The sequence below is a fragment of the Acipenser ruthenus genome, chromosome 6 (assembly GCF_902713425.1).
Source record: "Acipenser ruthenus chromosome 6, fAciRut3.2 maternal haplotype, whole genome shotgun sequence".
NCBI lineage: Eukaryota > Metazoa > Chordata > Actinopteri > Acipenseriformes > Acipenseridae > Acipenser > Acipenser ruthenus.
The window spans coordinates 30,232,585-30,248,155 of record NC_081194.1 but is presented as its reverse complement, the minus strand read 5'-3'; the positions used below and the strand labels follow the sequence as shown (position 1 = coordinate 30,248,155).

Here is a 15,571-nt window from a genome sequence, read left to right as displayed (position 1 = left end):
CATGCAGTTTCTCAAGTATTGAATGTTGCAGGATTTAGAAAACAAAACCATTTTGTTTTAATCACTTTCAAATTTCAGCTGTAGTATAATGTCTAGTACAAAATGTCTTTTTACTGTTCTGTAATATGTTTTTTGGCATGTGAGTCCTGCTGTAATTTAAAGCTGCAGTTCCCACATTCATGTACAGTTTTACACTGGAATATTATTCATTGGTTTTTTAACTGCATTCTTCCATAATTACCATATTTACTCAAATTTAAGCCACACTTTTTTTGACCGAAATAAAAGTAAAAATTTGGGTGTATCAACTTGGATTCAGGGTTTTTTCAGTTAGGGGACCAATTTACATTTAAACATTATTCAATTATTCTGGCGCACTTGGTTTTCGAATTTGAGGGTGCGACTTGAATTCAGGGATGACTTACATTTGAGTAAATACGGTATCAGAAAGCCATGATGGTAGTCCTGTTTGTTTACATTCCCAACAATATTTTTGGCTACACACAACCCACCTTCTACCTCTTGAAACAGTCTACTTCACTAAGTAGATATGCTTGTAATATTTGCAGCAGTGTGTGGTTATGAATAGCATATTTGACTTGACTTGGATAAATAAAAAATAATGCATTCCCCTCTGTGTTTTTTATTATACCATCACCTTTCATTTGAGATCAGCTTTTTCAAAACCATTTCATAATGAACTCAATCAAATTAATTTCATTTAGTCACATCTGTTCGTGATTGTTTTCAATTTATAATTCCATACAAATCATGGAATTAAGTTAATTATCTACCATTATCGACTGCTAAGTACTGTTTTTCTCATAGAACACCTTTGGATTCCCTGCAGGAGACAGATCTGTATTTCAGAGCAGCACTTTTATGGTAGAGTGAAGCACTAGTACCTTTTGAAACTTGCTAGTCCTTATGGGAAGTTCCTGAGTTGGAATCAACAACAGCTGTTGGGGTCCCTGAAATATTAGGCTTAAGTATTATTTTCTTAAAAAATGAACACTTATAAATGTATTTAAAAAAAATCAAACAGATACAATAAACATTAATGCTCATTCCCAGATACATTGATTGGGTTTCTGTGTCTACCTTCCCCACATTCCAAACCCCAATAAAGTCTGTTAACCACATACTTCATGTAGCATATCAGCATAGCCTCAGTAATGGAACTATCTGTAGAACTGTCCGAGATAACCGACAAATATTTAGCAGTTGCCATTCTGGTTAACTCGGCTGGATGCTGGGTCCTTGCAATACCATGTATACACTCCTGTGCCTGTTTAGAATTTCTATAGGTTTTCCCCACATTTAATCCTTTTGCCTCATCCAGGTCACACATCTTTTCAAAATTAGAATACGGGCGTGCATGCTTTGCAAGAGCGTGAGCTGTTCTAAAAAGCACTTTTAGCTTTACAATCACAGAGGTGTTTGGCAGTCTTTGCCTTCATCAGTTTCACACAGTTATAATGATTACTTGATTTTTCATGCACTTTAAAATTGACTATCTTAAAGGTAGACAACCCAGTCACAAATGTGCCACTCTGGCTTTTGTCATACTGGACACAAATCTTGCAGTACATCTTATTTTCTGAAGGCGTAGACTTACTGCAGCCAGTCAAATTGTGAAAGCCAGGTTACTTGAAAAGTATTGTATTCATCGCCATGGTTTAAATGTACATTTTCAGTATTATAAACTAAATCTTTTTACTTTTTAGACATCAAAACCGCATAAAAACACCAAAACACAAAATAGCTCGTGAATAGCCATATGGAGGCTCTCTGTAGGCCAACATGTCGCCTAAATTGAGACCAGATTTTAAGGGTGTGCTGGAGTATAGGATTAGCGCTAAATTGAGACCAGATTTTAAGGGTGTGCTGGACTATAGGATTAGCGCTAAATTGAGAGCAGATTTTAAGGGTGTGCTGGACAATAGGATTAGCGCTAAATTGAGACCCGATTTTTAAGGGTTTGCTGGACTGTAAGATTAGCGCTAAATTGACTTGTGTATACCGGGATGGAAGAGCAAGCCAGGGCAGATAAGGAGGATGATTGACAGAAGGAGGCTTCCAGATCCACCCAGACTGGGCTTCTGTTATCAGAGTTGTGTTGTGTCCAATATGTGATTTTATGACTATTGGCTGACCAATAATAAAATAGAACATTTGGTAGAACCACACCATCCAGATGCTTCAGTCTTTGAAGAAAACCTTTCTGAATATTAGGGACTTTTTATTTTCCCACAGAAATTGAGAGAATTTTGTCAAGCAAATTAAAGAAACTTTTGGTAATAAAAATTGTGATATTCTGGAAAAGATACAGAAATCTGGGGAGCACACTCATTTTAATCAGGTTAATATGACCAGCAAGTGACAGGGGTAGAGCAGACCAGCGGGCAAAGCTTTGTCTGCTGCGTTAAAGCAGTGGTGTGAAACTAGCCTTAAAGAGGGAGGAAAAAGTAGGAGTAACTGATATGCCCAAGTACTTGAAACTACCAGACACCTTCTTAAAGGGGACGAGTGTAGAGGGTCGATGCAAAGCGATTGTATTAATAGGGAATAAGTCACTTTTTTATGTATTATTATTATTATTATTATTATTATTATTTATTTCTTAGCAGACGCCCTTATCCAGGGCGACTTACAGTTGTTACAAGATATCACATTATTTTTACTTACAATTACCCATTTATACAGTTGGGTTTTTACTGGAGCAATCTAGGTAAAGTACCTTGCTCAAGTGTACAGCAGCAGTGTCCCCCACCAGGGATTGAACCTACGACCCTCCGGTCAAGAGTCCAGTGCCCTAACCACTACTTACATTGCTTATGTAAGTTCAGTTTGTAACCAGAGAGTCTCCTAAATTGGTCAGAAATTGACAAAACATGTGGAAGGGGGGAGATTGGGTTTGTGATATATAAGAGGAGGTCATCTGCATATAAAGATACTTTGTGCTCTTGATCTCCTCTTATGATTCCCTCAAATCCTTGAGAGTGACGCAGAGAGATAGACAGAGGTTCATAGCAACAGCAAATAGTAATGGGGAAAGGGGGCAGTCTTGTCTTGTCCCCTGGTGGAGTAGGAAGTACTTGGACTGTATATTGTTAGTACAGACAGAAGCCAATGGCTATGCATACAACAGCTTGATCCATTAACCCTTTGCGGTCCATTTATTCAGCGCGTGTCAGGCGCGTCAGGTCCGATTTATTTTCACACGCGCAGTTTATTTTAGACGCCCTGTTTTAAAAGTATTTTTTTTCACAGTAAAACAGCTTTAAAAGGCACTGCATAGCAACAGGACACTCAGTACTGCATCTCCAGCACCGCCCCACCCCTCGTTCGCTATATTTTTCAAATAACTCATAATAATAGTACATACCAATAAATCATCTCTTGATCACTTGTTTTATCACCAAACTCCTCAATAATGCGATCCAAGTCGTTATTTTATTACTATAACATCTCAAAAAGCTCTGCAAATGTCTGTGATATTCTCTGAGCGCTGGATGCAGAAGCAGCTGTCTTGTTTGTGTATGTCTGTGTTATCTATGTGGTGTCAGGTCTATCAGTATTCATGAGATACGCCCCCCCCCTCCTTTTTTTTTTCAAGTGTGGCAAAAAGATAATTCCATTCAACGCGGTCAAATGCCTTTTCTGCATCAAGAGATACATTGGGGGAAATTTAGTTGTAAATAATATTAAATAGTCTACATAAATTGAAGAAAGAGTTTCTTCCCTCTATAAAGCCAGTTTGATCCAATGAAATTAAAGAGGGAAGAACCTGTTCGAGACGCTGGGCCAGAACTTTGGAGAGGATTTTAAAATCAGCATTGTGGAGAGAGATCGGTCTATATGATCCACAGTGGAGGGTGTCCTTGTCTTTCTTTAATAGGAGAGATATAGAAGTTTGTAGAAATATAGGAGGGAGGAGTCCTGAGGAAAATGATTCCCTGAAAACAGAAGAAAGCAATGGGGAAAGTGAAACTGAGAATCCATCCGGGCCAGGAGGTTTTCCATTTTGCATAGATCGAAGAGAGAGATTGATTCCTCCAGAGCAGTTTTTGATTGTTGGTCTACAGTAGAGAAGACGCGCCTTGTAAAGGTCAGGCGTAGGGGGTGAAGCATAATGCTTGTCTAGTTGTAAAATAAGGTCAGCAAGTTCAGAAAGTCTGGCAGATTCTTTCTTTTTTACTCCAGAGGTATAACAGATTATCTGCTCCGCAGATAGGATTTAAGGGCTTCCCATAAAGAGGAATTGGAGATCTCTGGGGTGGAATTCGTTTCAGTGAAAAATTATATTTCAGTAGAGATAAACCGGACAAATTCTCCATCAGTCGCCAGGTCTTATGCCAAAAAGAACAGTCGGGGAAGGATAGCTCTATTGATACAGGAGCATGAACAGAAATCACAATGCTGTGGTAGGAGCAAGTTTTGACCAATGGAAGAATCTTATTATCCAACAAAAAGTACTTTATACGGGAAAGAGTGGTGGACAGGAGAAAAGAAACAATCGTCCCTAGCAGTAGGAAACATAAATCTCCACGGATCCGGTAACCTAGACTGGTCTAGGAAGGAACATATGGCTAAGGCCGATTTTGAAAGGGAAGCAGGTTTTGTAGATGAGCGATCCAGACTAGGATTAAGCACACAATTAAAATCACCTCCAAGAATTAAATAGTGGGTGTGAATTAAATAGTGGGTGTGGCAAAGATGAAAGTAATTTGAAAATAAACTGTCATCCCAATTGGGAGCATACACATTGGCCAGAATCACCTGACTATTAAAGAGATTACCTGTCACTATCACATACCTTCCATTAGAGTCAGCTATGACTTGATTAACAGTAAAAGGAATATCTTTATGAATCAATATTGCTGCCCCTCTGGATTTGGAATGAAATTTAGAGTGGAACAGCTGCCCCACCCATCCTCTACGAATTTGAAATTGATCAGTAGTGCAGAAGTGAGTTTCTTGGAGGAAAGCTATTCCTACTTTTTAGATGTAAAAGATGGCTTAGTACTTTATTTCTTTTAACTGGGTGAAACCCTTTGACATTCCAGGTGATGAAGTTAATAGGGCTCTCGCCTGCCAAAACTCTTCTATTTACCATTCACTGATAGGGGTAAAAATAAAAATATTGGACAAGAGAGTATATCCCCCCATTTGGAGAATTGGAATGTTGAAAAAAACAAGGACACATAGGTGTTTGTCTGACTGGAAAGAAAAAAAAAAAACCTTAAGCTCCATTGTCAGTCCCAACCCAGCTCCTATATGAGAGGAGCCTCCCATCCCCTTCTTAACACCTCCCCAAACGAGATGTACGCTCACCCAAAAAACAGCAGTATCAAAGTTGTGCATCTTGCACAGGTTGAGTAACACTCAGATACTCATGCAGCAACATATACTGTAAACATGGTTTGCAAACCAAGGAAACAAACACAGTAAAGCTGGAAAAGGTTATATCAAAAACAGATTGCAAATATGTATGCCAGCCAGAAGTCGTACAATAGTTCTTTCTAAGTAGTAATGCTACCGTACTCTTATTACTAACATCAAGTCTAACAACTAAGAACTATAGTAATAGTAAAGACAACAATTAAGTTTGGTACAATTGGACTTCTTTAAAAAAAGAAATACATCATTGAAAAATGAAACGTAATGTGAGGAAATGGCCGTTTTTATACTTTTTTTTAAAATTATTTAATAGTGGCAATTGATTTTACCCCGTTTTTCTCCCAGTTTGAAATATCCAATTGTATTTTAGGTTCAGCTCACCGCTGAGCCTAAAATACTGACCAGGGAGTGGCAAAGACGAACACACGGTGTCCTCCAAACCGTATGCCGTCAGCCGACTGCTTCTTTTCACTCTGCAGGCCCGCCATGCAGCCAACCTAGAGCTACAGTGTCGGAGGACAACGCAGCTCTGGGCAGGTTACAGGCAAGCCCGCATGCGTCCGGCCAGTCTACAGGGGGAGCTGGTGCGCGGTGAGCCAAGGACACCATGGCCAACCAGTTAATCAGTAGGAATAATATATAGTTAAAGGCTAGTTGTAAAATCTGCCGCTCTTTAGATCATTAAAACAGAATAAGGAAAACCTAGAATTGAACAGGCTAGAAATAATTTTTCCTTAACCCCTACATCAATTTATTTCTGTTACAGCAAGCATCGTTCAGTAGTTTTAAGATGCAGTTTGATTGGGAGGTTGGCAACATCATGTGAATAAATAGAAGAGAAGCTTCGGAAGTTGGCAAATCATTTTAAAATTTTGACTTTCTAGGTAATTGCTAAGGGATAGGATTGTTCAAGGTAAGGTTTTGTTTTCAGGCTGTGAAAAGATGACATTCCCAAGTGTGCCCTCTTAATGATAAGTACTGTAAGGTTACATGTGGAGTGAGGAGTTTGAAGTCGGATCAGTCCTCTCACATTGTGTGACTAGAAAGGAAGGCTTCTCTGTTGTCTTATCTTGGATCAGTTGAATAGGCAAGCACTCTTGCAAATACTCATACCTTTAATAGAAAGTGACCTAGCTGTCATAGTGTCCAAATTGCAGGAAGGATAGACACTCAAAGACCACTTTTTTATATAATTTATGCCCTACCTGTAAAACAGAAATTAATTAACTAACATTTCGATCAGGCCAAACTTGCAGATTATTATTATTATTATTATTATTATTATTATTATTATTATTAATACTATTTCATAAACAGTGTTTACCTGTTCTTTCTCTTTCTGCAAGCAGTTTAAGTAATGTATACAATTGTTTTTCAATGTTCTCCTCTGACCCTGTCTAACACACTCCTTGAAGGCCACTTTAGAGCACTGTATGATGTAGTGAAATGTCCAGCTGCCACTTTTCTTGTACTTTGGATAGGGCTGAAAGGATAGAGTTTGTATGTGAACATCTATTTGTCCAGTATGTTGATCTTTTCTCTGTATTAAAGGTCTTACTGCTTTTGAGAAGTCAGAATTAATATCTAAAAATGAAAAGTGGTATCTGGGAGTAGGTAGTGCAGCAGGCTTTCAAGCCCAGGTTTGTCTTTGGCTCAGGCCACAAGTGAAATGAAAATGCTTGAGGTCCAAGACTGAAAGTCAAGGAGTGTTCAGAACAGGGTTGATATGTGCTCACACAGCTTTGACTATAGGCAGTGCCATTGTCCTTCAGCTTTCATGAGCTAAACATTCCAAGCACCAAAATAAAAAATAATAAATAAAAGATAATTGACAAGGAGAACAAAGGTGAGGCGTTGCCTTTCACCCTGAACCAAGTAAAAAACAAAACAAAAAAAAAACCACCTCATTCTTTGCTAAATGTTTCAATTAGAATTGGAATTGAAAAAATGTTTTTACTAATAATTACAATATTAAATAGTAATAATTAGTGTTAAAATAAAAGGGTTTTCATCTTAGCTTATTCTTGTAATCTGATCATCTGTGCATAACAATTAGCAATTCATGAATTATATGCATGTCTTATGTCTTGTATCTATCTATTTTTTTTTCCAGTATGCCACAAAAAGATATAAAAAACTAAGCTATTTCAAAACTGATTAAGGTGTTAATGAAAGCGCTGACCAAAGCTGAAATTGGAGTATCATACAAGTCACACAAAGTTGGATATCAAACAGTTAAATATATTTGAAACCCATACGCTTTCCAAATGAGCCTGTAAGTTAAATTATTTTACATACACATACGTGCCTGCACTGTATGGAAAAGAGAATGCCTTTGTAAAGTTGTACCGTACTAACAATTATGTTTGGTTTCAATTACAGTAAAGCAGCTCTGACAAAAGAGAACTGTGGGACCGGCTTAAAGTGCAGTTTTCCTTGACAATGCGTCTTGTGGGGTTTAATTAAATTCATTCAGGTGACGATGAGCAGAGTGACTGGTTCTTCGAGGGCGAGTCTGGAGGGGCCTGCGGCATCGCTGGGGTCATCCCCTGGTGGGAAAAAGAGGACTCCTCAGAGATGGAGAAAGAGCTGTCTGATCCAGTCTTCAAGAGCATCCTAACTGGCTCCTTCCCCCTTATGTCAGAGTCAGCCCAAAGAGGTCAGTTGCACTCTAATTCCCCATTGGTGCTGTTAGGCTATTAAATGGTTTTACTTGTTTGCTTGAGTGGTAGCCACTAGTGGCCCAAAGTTGAACTGTGAAGTATTAGGCTGTCAATCTCACGTTACTGGAAAGTGTGGTGAGAGTTGGGAATTTACGTTCCTTTTTTCCTGCCTTTTTTCTTACAATAGGGTTAGGTTGGAGTTACTTGTAACTATACATAATAACATTAGTAATTATGTGTAAGTATGCATGATATTTACTAAGTAACTACAATGTAAATACACAGTAATTAGAGACACTTAATGTAAATCTAAACCAAAAGGGAAGCTGTGTGTGACAAGAACAGCCTGACCAGAAGTCATATTGGGTCAGTTCTGTATTTATAATTATATTTCCCTACACTACTGTATGACAATCTGTGTTGTTTTAGCAGGCAGTTGTACAAATAGAATTAATTACCGTACTGTGAATGAAACAGACCTGTCTGCAATTTAAATTGTGGTTTAAAGTTACTTGATCTTTAAAGAACGTCTGCATTTATAGGACTATTCATCGGTAAAGCTGGGAACAAACTATTGAAACGCTATGGATTTTCAATAACGAATTATGTTCTTACCAAGTGTGTGAGTTTCAATATCCCCCGTGCTGTCTTTGACTAAAACTTTGAGCTCCTGCAGTCAGTTTTTTGTAACTATTTAGGACTAATTTTAAGAAGTTTCATACTAAATGTAATATAATGTATTCCCATCAATTACAGAATGTTTGTGGTTTATAAATGGCCAATATATATATATATATATATATATATATATATATATATATATATATATATATATATATATATATATATATATATATATATATATATATATATATATATATATATAATTCATTTCATTCTCTATTTTGCATTTAAGATGCTTCAGGAGATATTCCATAGATGCTTAAAATACAGTGTTTAAAGGGGCATTTTATAGTTGAACGATAGTGGTTGTAATTAAGGTGTACTGAACTTTAACAGCACTAGCCTTCATCACAACAGCAATTATTCTTCTAAAGCCAGAGAGTGAAGATCTCATAAAACCTTGGCCTGTGAACTCTGCCTTAATGGTCATGGTTCAGTTAAATGCTGTCTAGCCCTTGATCCCAATTCTGCCTACTTTTATTTTGCTTCACTGCTTGCCTGAGCATAGCCTGAATTTGCAGCCTATTTTCTAGGCGTGTTGCAATCTCACTCTGGTGTTTTATAGGAGCTGTTACAACTGATAGATTCGGTGTCATGCTGCTGATTGCATGTAACTTAAGTAAGGTGTGAAAAAGGCCTTCTTGCTGAAAGTCCCCTCACCATTTGAAAAATAAATGATCAATTAGACAATCGCATAATCAAGTATTTTTTATTATGTATTTTGCGTAGAGATGTATAAAAACGCATTGTGCTATGACCCAAGGGACCTGAAAAATATTGATGTTTGGGCAAGTTACAAGACATTCTTTCACCCGAGTGATTGCAATGATAATGCATGTTTATTCGTAGGGCCTTTATAAGCAATAATGGACACTATTGATTTTGTTTTCTCAAAATAAATATTTATAAATAAAATAAGTTATTCATTCCATTATGATCAGTAATAAGAAAAAAAAAAATGTACCTGATACATTTAGTTCATGAAATAGGATATGCTTATATCCACTCGTTTCTTGATATTTATACATGTTGTAAACATATATATTAAAACACAATATAATTATAAGTCAAATACATCAGATTTACAGTGTGTCCACTTTTTTATTCGCTCTAAACAAGTTCTTGTGTCATGTTTTGTTTCTGCTTTTGTCTCTGCGAGCTGCTGTAAACTATCTCCGCCCTTTAGACACCAAATGCCCCTGTAAGTGATATCACACGAAAAAACAAACTATCAGGAAGTGAACGTCAGTCCCTCCCCTATCCATTGATATGTGTTTCAAGCCTGCACTGCAAAGTACAGTGGCCATGTAAGTCACTAAAACAAAGTGCTTTTTTTTATCGTGTTTACACAATCGCGATCCTAGAAGCCACTTCAGTATGATCGTGTTAACACGATCCTGGTCTTTAAAGGGTTAAGGGGTTACAGCTAACTAAACAATTCCTTACCTGTCATGCACTTGCATTGTATATGTAGGTCTCACATGTACAGTTTTGAAAGAAACAAATGTTTTTGAAATCATGTATTTACTCTCAAGATGACCGTTTTCATGTCACTGACTGCATATATGTGATTAGGGGAAGTAGCTGTTGGGAAGCACTGAGTGGGACAATTTCACTTTCTACGTTAAATGACCAAGGAAGTGAGAAATGTTTTCTTTAACCTATGGAATAATGTATTTAACTGATGATACATGTTTTCTAGTAGATGTGTTTTAAGAAAACTTCAGATGTGAGACCTAGTGGAAGTGAATTCATGTACAAGTGGAAGTGAATTCATGTACAGTAAGGGATTATTATACAGAGGTAATGAAGGACTTAGAATTGAAAAGGATGTCCGGATACATATGGTGCTGATCGGCAGGTAAATGTCAAATAATGTTAAAAGGTAAGACCTTTTCATTTTAAATATTTAATTGGTCAGTGATATATTTGTGACCAATAGCAAAGTGCTTACGAGACCAAAATAATTATTGAAAAAAAAGCTTTGGTTTCACATAACCCATTTATGGAATCTGTCTTTAGGTCTGCAAAATGAACTTTTCTCCTTTTTACCAATTTTAACTGAAACAATTCAGTCACTGCAAATGCTTGATAATGAGAAAACTTACAATGATATATGAACACATTGTTTGTGTAAATGTAAATGTAATCCCAGGAAAGATGTGACAAATTTACCCCTCTAGGCTAACCAAAAAGGTTTGTAACTTTTACGGTAAAAAGTAATATACTATCTGATTGTAAGAAATGTATGCCTCTTTTAGTGTTATTAATGCTTTACAAGAAACATATTGATTCCAGGGCTATTAAGTGATCACATGTTATTGTGTGATTTACTAACTATATAATCTCTTGTAAAAATCAATTAAGGAGTTGCACAATGACCGTAAAGATTTTTCATTTTTGTGCTAAACGGCTTGCATGAAATATGTATTTGAGAAATACAGTATTAAGGTAATTCATTTTTTTTTTTGGTGATCACTATAAACCATTATGCAATTGAGCTATTCATTTAAGTGGTGAAATATAACAGTGTTATTAAGCAACAAAGGTCACTTAATGTTTTTTAAAGGATTATCCTTGTTAAGGGGTAAGAAAACACTAAATATTTCTAATCTCGCATTATTTGCCGCATGGGTGGTTAAAAGCTACTTTAAGCCTCATAAAATTAAAACAGGAAATCTCCCAACTGTAGCACCAATTGGATTTGGAAAGAGAGGTGCAGAGCCAAAATATTGCAATAGAATTAAATGTCAAAAATCTTCTTAAGTTGTAGATATATAGTTCACAGTGGCTGGTTTTGATTAATACATTTAATCTAAATCATTGAAAGTTGCTCTCCCTTTTTCCATAAAATGCAATAGGACACAAATCAGTTTTACTGTAGGTTGATAACAATTGGAAAATCATGCATCTTCCCACCCAATAAATCGTCGCTTATACCTCTAACCAAAATCAATTAATCTTTCTTAGATTTATTAAAATTCTGGTAATAAATCTTGCCCAATGTTTGTTCATCTGTTTTTTGATACATTTGTATCACTTTTGTTATGGTCTAATGTTTTCCCTTTTGCTTCGGTGTAAAATGGAAAATCTATTTCGGGCCTATTTCATATTTAAAGAAGTAGAATCCTGGTGTAGTAGTGTAAATGGAATCAATAGAAAATGTCAATGTGCAGAAAAGATTGCACCTTTTCCCTTTGTCTTAGATTAACTCCTCCAACAGTCAACCTGACAGCAATTTATTGTGGGATTGGGATACTACTGTTCAGTGGAATTCAGCCTAAATATTGCTTCCATAAAGTCTAAAGGCAAACTTGAAAAAATACTTTTTCCTAATATTTATTTTTCCACAGTATATAGTGCCACTGTGTTATGTTAGTGACTTTTTCTCATAGGTGGAATATGAGAATATTAAAACATATCAATTTTGTATTAATAGAAGGACCACTCTAATACATACCCATAATTGATATTCCCTATATTAAATCACCTTGATACAAGACCTTTGAGTAGTGGTTTGAATGTGTAAAGGCTTCAGTATATTGAAACTGGTACCACTAAACATTTAGCCATTCAATAACATTTAAACTAAACCCATTATTCATTTTTGTTGTAATTTCAACAGGTACAAAAAGCTTTATGCTGATAAATCAGGAAAACAGGAACCAGAAAGAAGTGTTGATATCTGACATTACGGTTAGGCCTATATGACCTGTTTAATGGCTGGTTTCAGATTGCATTGTTCACTTCTCATTGTACTGCTATGTAGCTTTATTTTTTATACCAACACATGCTTAAAACTGTTTGGGTGCTTTCTGTTATTTCTTGCATATGATGTATATTTTAATTCTCCTGACTAATCAGTTAACTTAGTGAATTCAGAATTGATATTTTACCATTTTTATGAAAAAACCAAAGATTCTGTTTCAGCTTTACTTTCCCAGAATACACTAATTAGGCCTTTGATTTTAAAACGTGTGCATTGGTTTTCAATTCTACTCTTGGATTGTAAATATTATAAAGTTCACCACTGCGCAGTGTCTAATTTACTTTTGATCAATTGCCTATTAGAAGCATATTAGGTCACTAGCAAGTGGGATTTCTCTGTGATTTATTTTAGGTGTTAAAAAATCATTTGTTTGGATTGATTAGCATTCATTAATTATGCTAATTGCATAGGAAGAAAACAGATGTTTTCTTCAGCTAAGACCAGGAATTAATTACAGGGCCTATCTGTTTACCTAAAAATAATACCAGCATGCCAGACGATTCAAATATGAAGGCATAAGTTCAGGGGTAAAAGTCTTTGCAGGAATCTCCAGTTGCAGTCCTATCTAGGCTAATATTTTTTAGATCTGTGTGTTTCTTATAGAAGCGGAGAGTCTACACTTTGTTGTTTATTTAATTTTGACAAAAGGTTAAACATGCCTTTTTCATGCTGGAGGTTTGCTATATAAAAACGTATATATTTTTGATCATGGAAAATAAAGTTTGCAGTGTTATATAGTTTAGCATGTCCAATATCATAATATAGTAATCAATAAAGGTTTGGATTTTATCATTTTCTACAGTTTAAGCATAAAAGCACAACAGTGTTGTCATGTTGAGCAATCATGGTACAAGTTTTTAACATAAAATGTGCTCTATGAAGGTTAATAAACTAGTTTGAAAATTGCCATTTTCATACATAAGTTCTTTGCTCAACTTGGCAAGTTTGTAGTGTATTGTAATATGGTAATACACAAAATATAGCATTACTGTATAAGAGCATACAACATTTTTAATTTTTTTTAAAAATATTGTTTAGCAGTGTTGAAATCTTTTGGTTCTTGACTATTGCTACACCAAAATGTAGTATTACAGTATGAAATTGCTCCATTTTATAATTGAGTCTTTTTAAAGTGTAATTCCCTGTGTTGTGTTTGCTGTAATAAAAATATGCAATCTTTTTTTTAATACTAGATTTTTTTTCTGCTGTTCTTTATCAAAAGCTTCAATTATTGTTTCAAAACAAATTGTAGTAATCTGTTCTTAAATACATTTAAAATTGTTAAAGTGTGTTTATTTAGAATAAAATGTTAATACAAAATTGAACTGCTAAAATCTTTAGTAGACACCATTTTTTATAAAGTATTTTAGGTGTATTACCTTATTTCAGTTTAAAGTTAGATTATTAAATTTGTGCTGAAGCACTATGCTGTACAATCTTCCCCAATTAAAATACTTGCAGAAATCACTGTGGAGTCTACATTTCTAAAGGGCTAGTATATATTAAGCTATAATATCCAGGTGTAGCTTGTACTTCCTAGCTCTGATATTGATGTAATGATTTTCTGTGTCAGTCTGTAATTATGAATTGTCAACCTTTGAAATTAATCTAGCAGTACTGGTATTTATCTGTGGGACTCTCCAATCAACCTAACGGCAGCTTGGCTTTAGATAATGTATTTAAAATGATTAGAAGTAGAATAAGTTGTGTCTATGCAATTTCATTATGGAAGTCGTATTATTGAAAACTACTGTAAAGCGCATTTTCTTAATTTCATTCATAATCTTATTAGTAAATAACCAATTTGCTTAAATTTTAAAAACATTTCCAGGACAGGGTGCATTCTCTCCTCTCGCTTTTGTGGATGAGGGAAAAAAGTTACAAGAAATAGATGTCTACAATTATTTATTTCAGCAATTTTTTTGCAAAACTCCAAAAATGCTAATTGAAAAGTATTTATACCCTGACAAGGAACATTAAATGAATAGCCAGTTGAAGCACCTTTAGCAATAATAACCTCTTTTAAACGATTAGGATATTTGTCAGTGAGCTTTTGGCATGATTCTTTAGTGATTTCTGACCATTCTTCAATGCAAAATTGTTCCAGTTCATTCAGATTCCGAGGACTAATCTTGTGCACAGCCTTCTTCAACTCATACCAAAGATTCTTAATCAATAATATATATTTAGATCGGGACTTTGACTAGGCCATTCCAGAACCTTGATTTTATTCTTGTTTAACCATTCTGAAGTAGATTTTGATGTGTGCTTTGGATCATTGTCGTGTTGGAACGTCCAGTTGTGCTTCAAACCAAGTTTTGTAGCTGAGGGTTTCAGATGATTGGCCCGATATCTTTTTGGTATGCTATGGAATCTTGTCAACAGGCTTGCTGGTGGTAACATCAGGGCAGGAAGTAGACTGGTGAGTGAATTGTGCTGTTGCACCAGTTTATTGTAAATAAAAGAGTTAACAAAACAAAACACTTTTCCAATGCAAGCAGGCACGTTGGCCAAAATAGACAAAACCACAGACGAAAAAAACACTAAATACAACAAGTCTCGCGCTGGTATTAAGCCAGCACGAGTAGCAATTGTTATTATTGGTTTATCCTCCTCTCTCCCATTCTCCACGCTGAACACCCAACCCTATGTGTGTGAAACACTCACTCTTTTATGCAGCTGTGCTTAGACTTGATTGCTAATCAATCATTCAGTTGAATCTCGGCACCGTCTGCATGTGAACTAATTGTGCACTCCCCGTGCCCCCATACAAATACCCACTTTAATCTGCACGTGAAGTGATTGTGCAATCCCTGTGCCTAAATACATACATTTTACATCACCTGTGCTACATAACCCACACTCCGTGCACCACTACAATAATACATATAACAGACAACCTAAAACACAAAATACGCACAGGGGCGGGTTACCCTGCCACAAATCCATTTTACCATGTATTGGAACTAAATTTCCTGTGCCATTAGAGGAAAAACAGCCCCATAGAATGATATTACCACCTCCATTCTTGTCAGTAGGTATGGTGTTCTTT

The 15,571-nt window shown here is 35.8% G+C and overlaps 1 protein-coding gene across 1 annotated transcript in view; it reads left to right on the top strand.

Annotated features, from left to right (window-relative positions):
* LOC117411432 (G patch domain-containing protein 2-like) overlaps window positions 1-15,571 on the top strand; it is a 50,275-nt gene that overhangs the window by 20,438 nt on the left and 14,266 nt on the right. Inside the window, exon 4 of the mRNA XM_059025949.1 lies at window positions 7,880-8,062. Within this exon, the coding sequence (XP_058881932.1) occupies window positions 7,880-8,062 (183 nt within the window). The remainder of the gene's footprint in view (window positions 1-7,879; window positions 8,063-15,571) is intronic.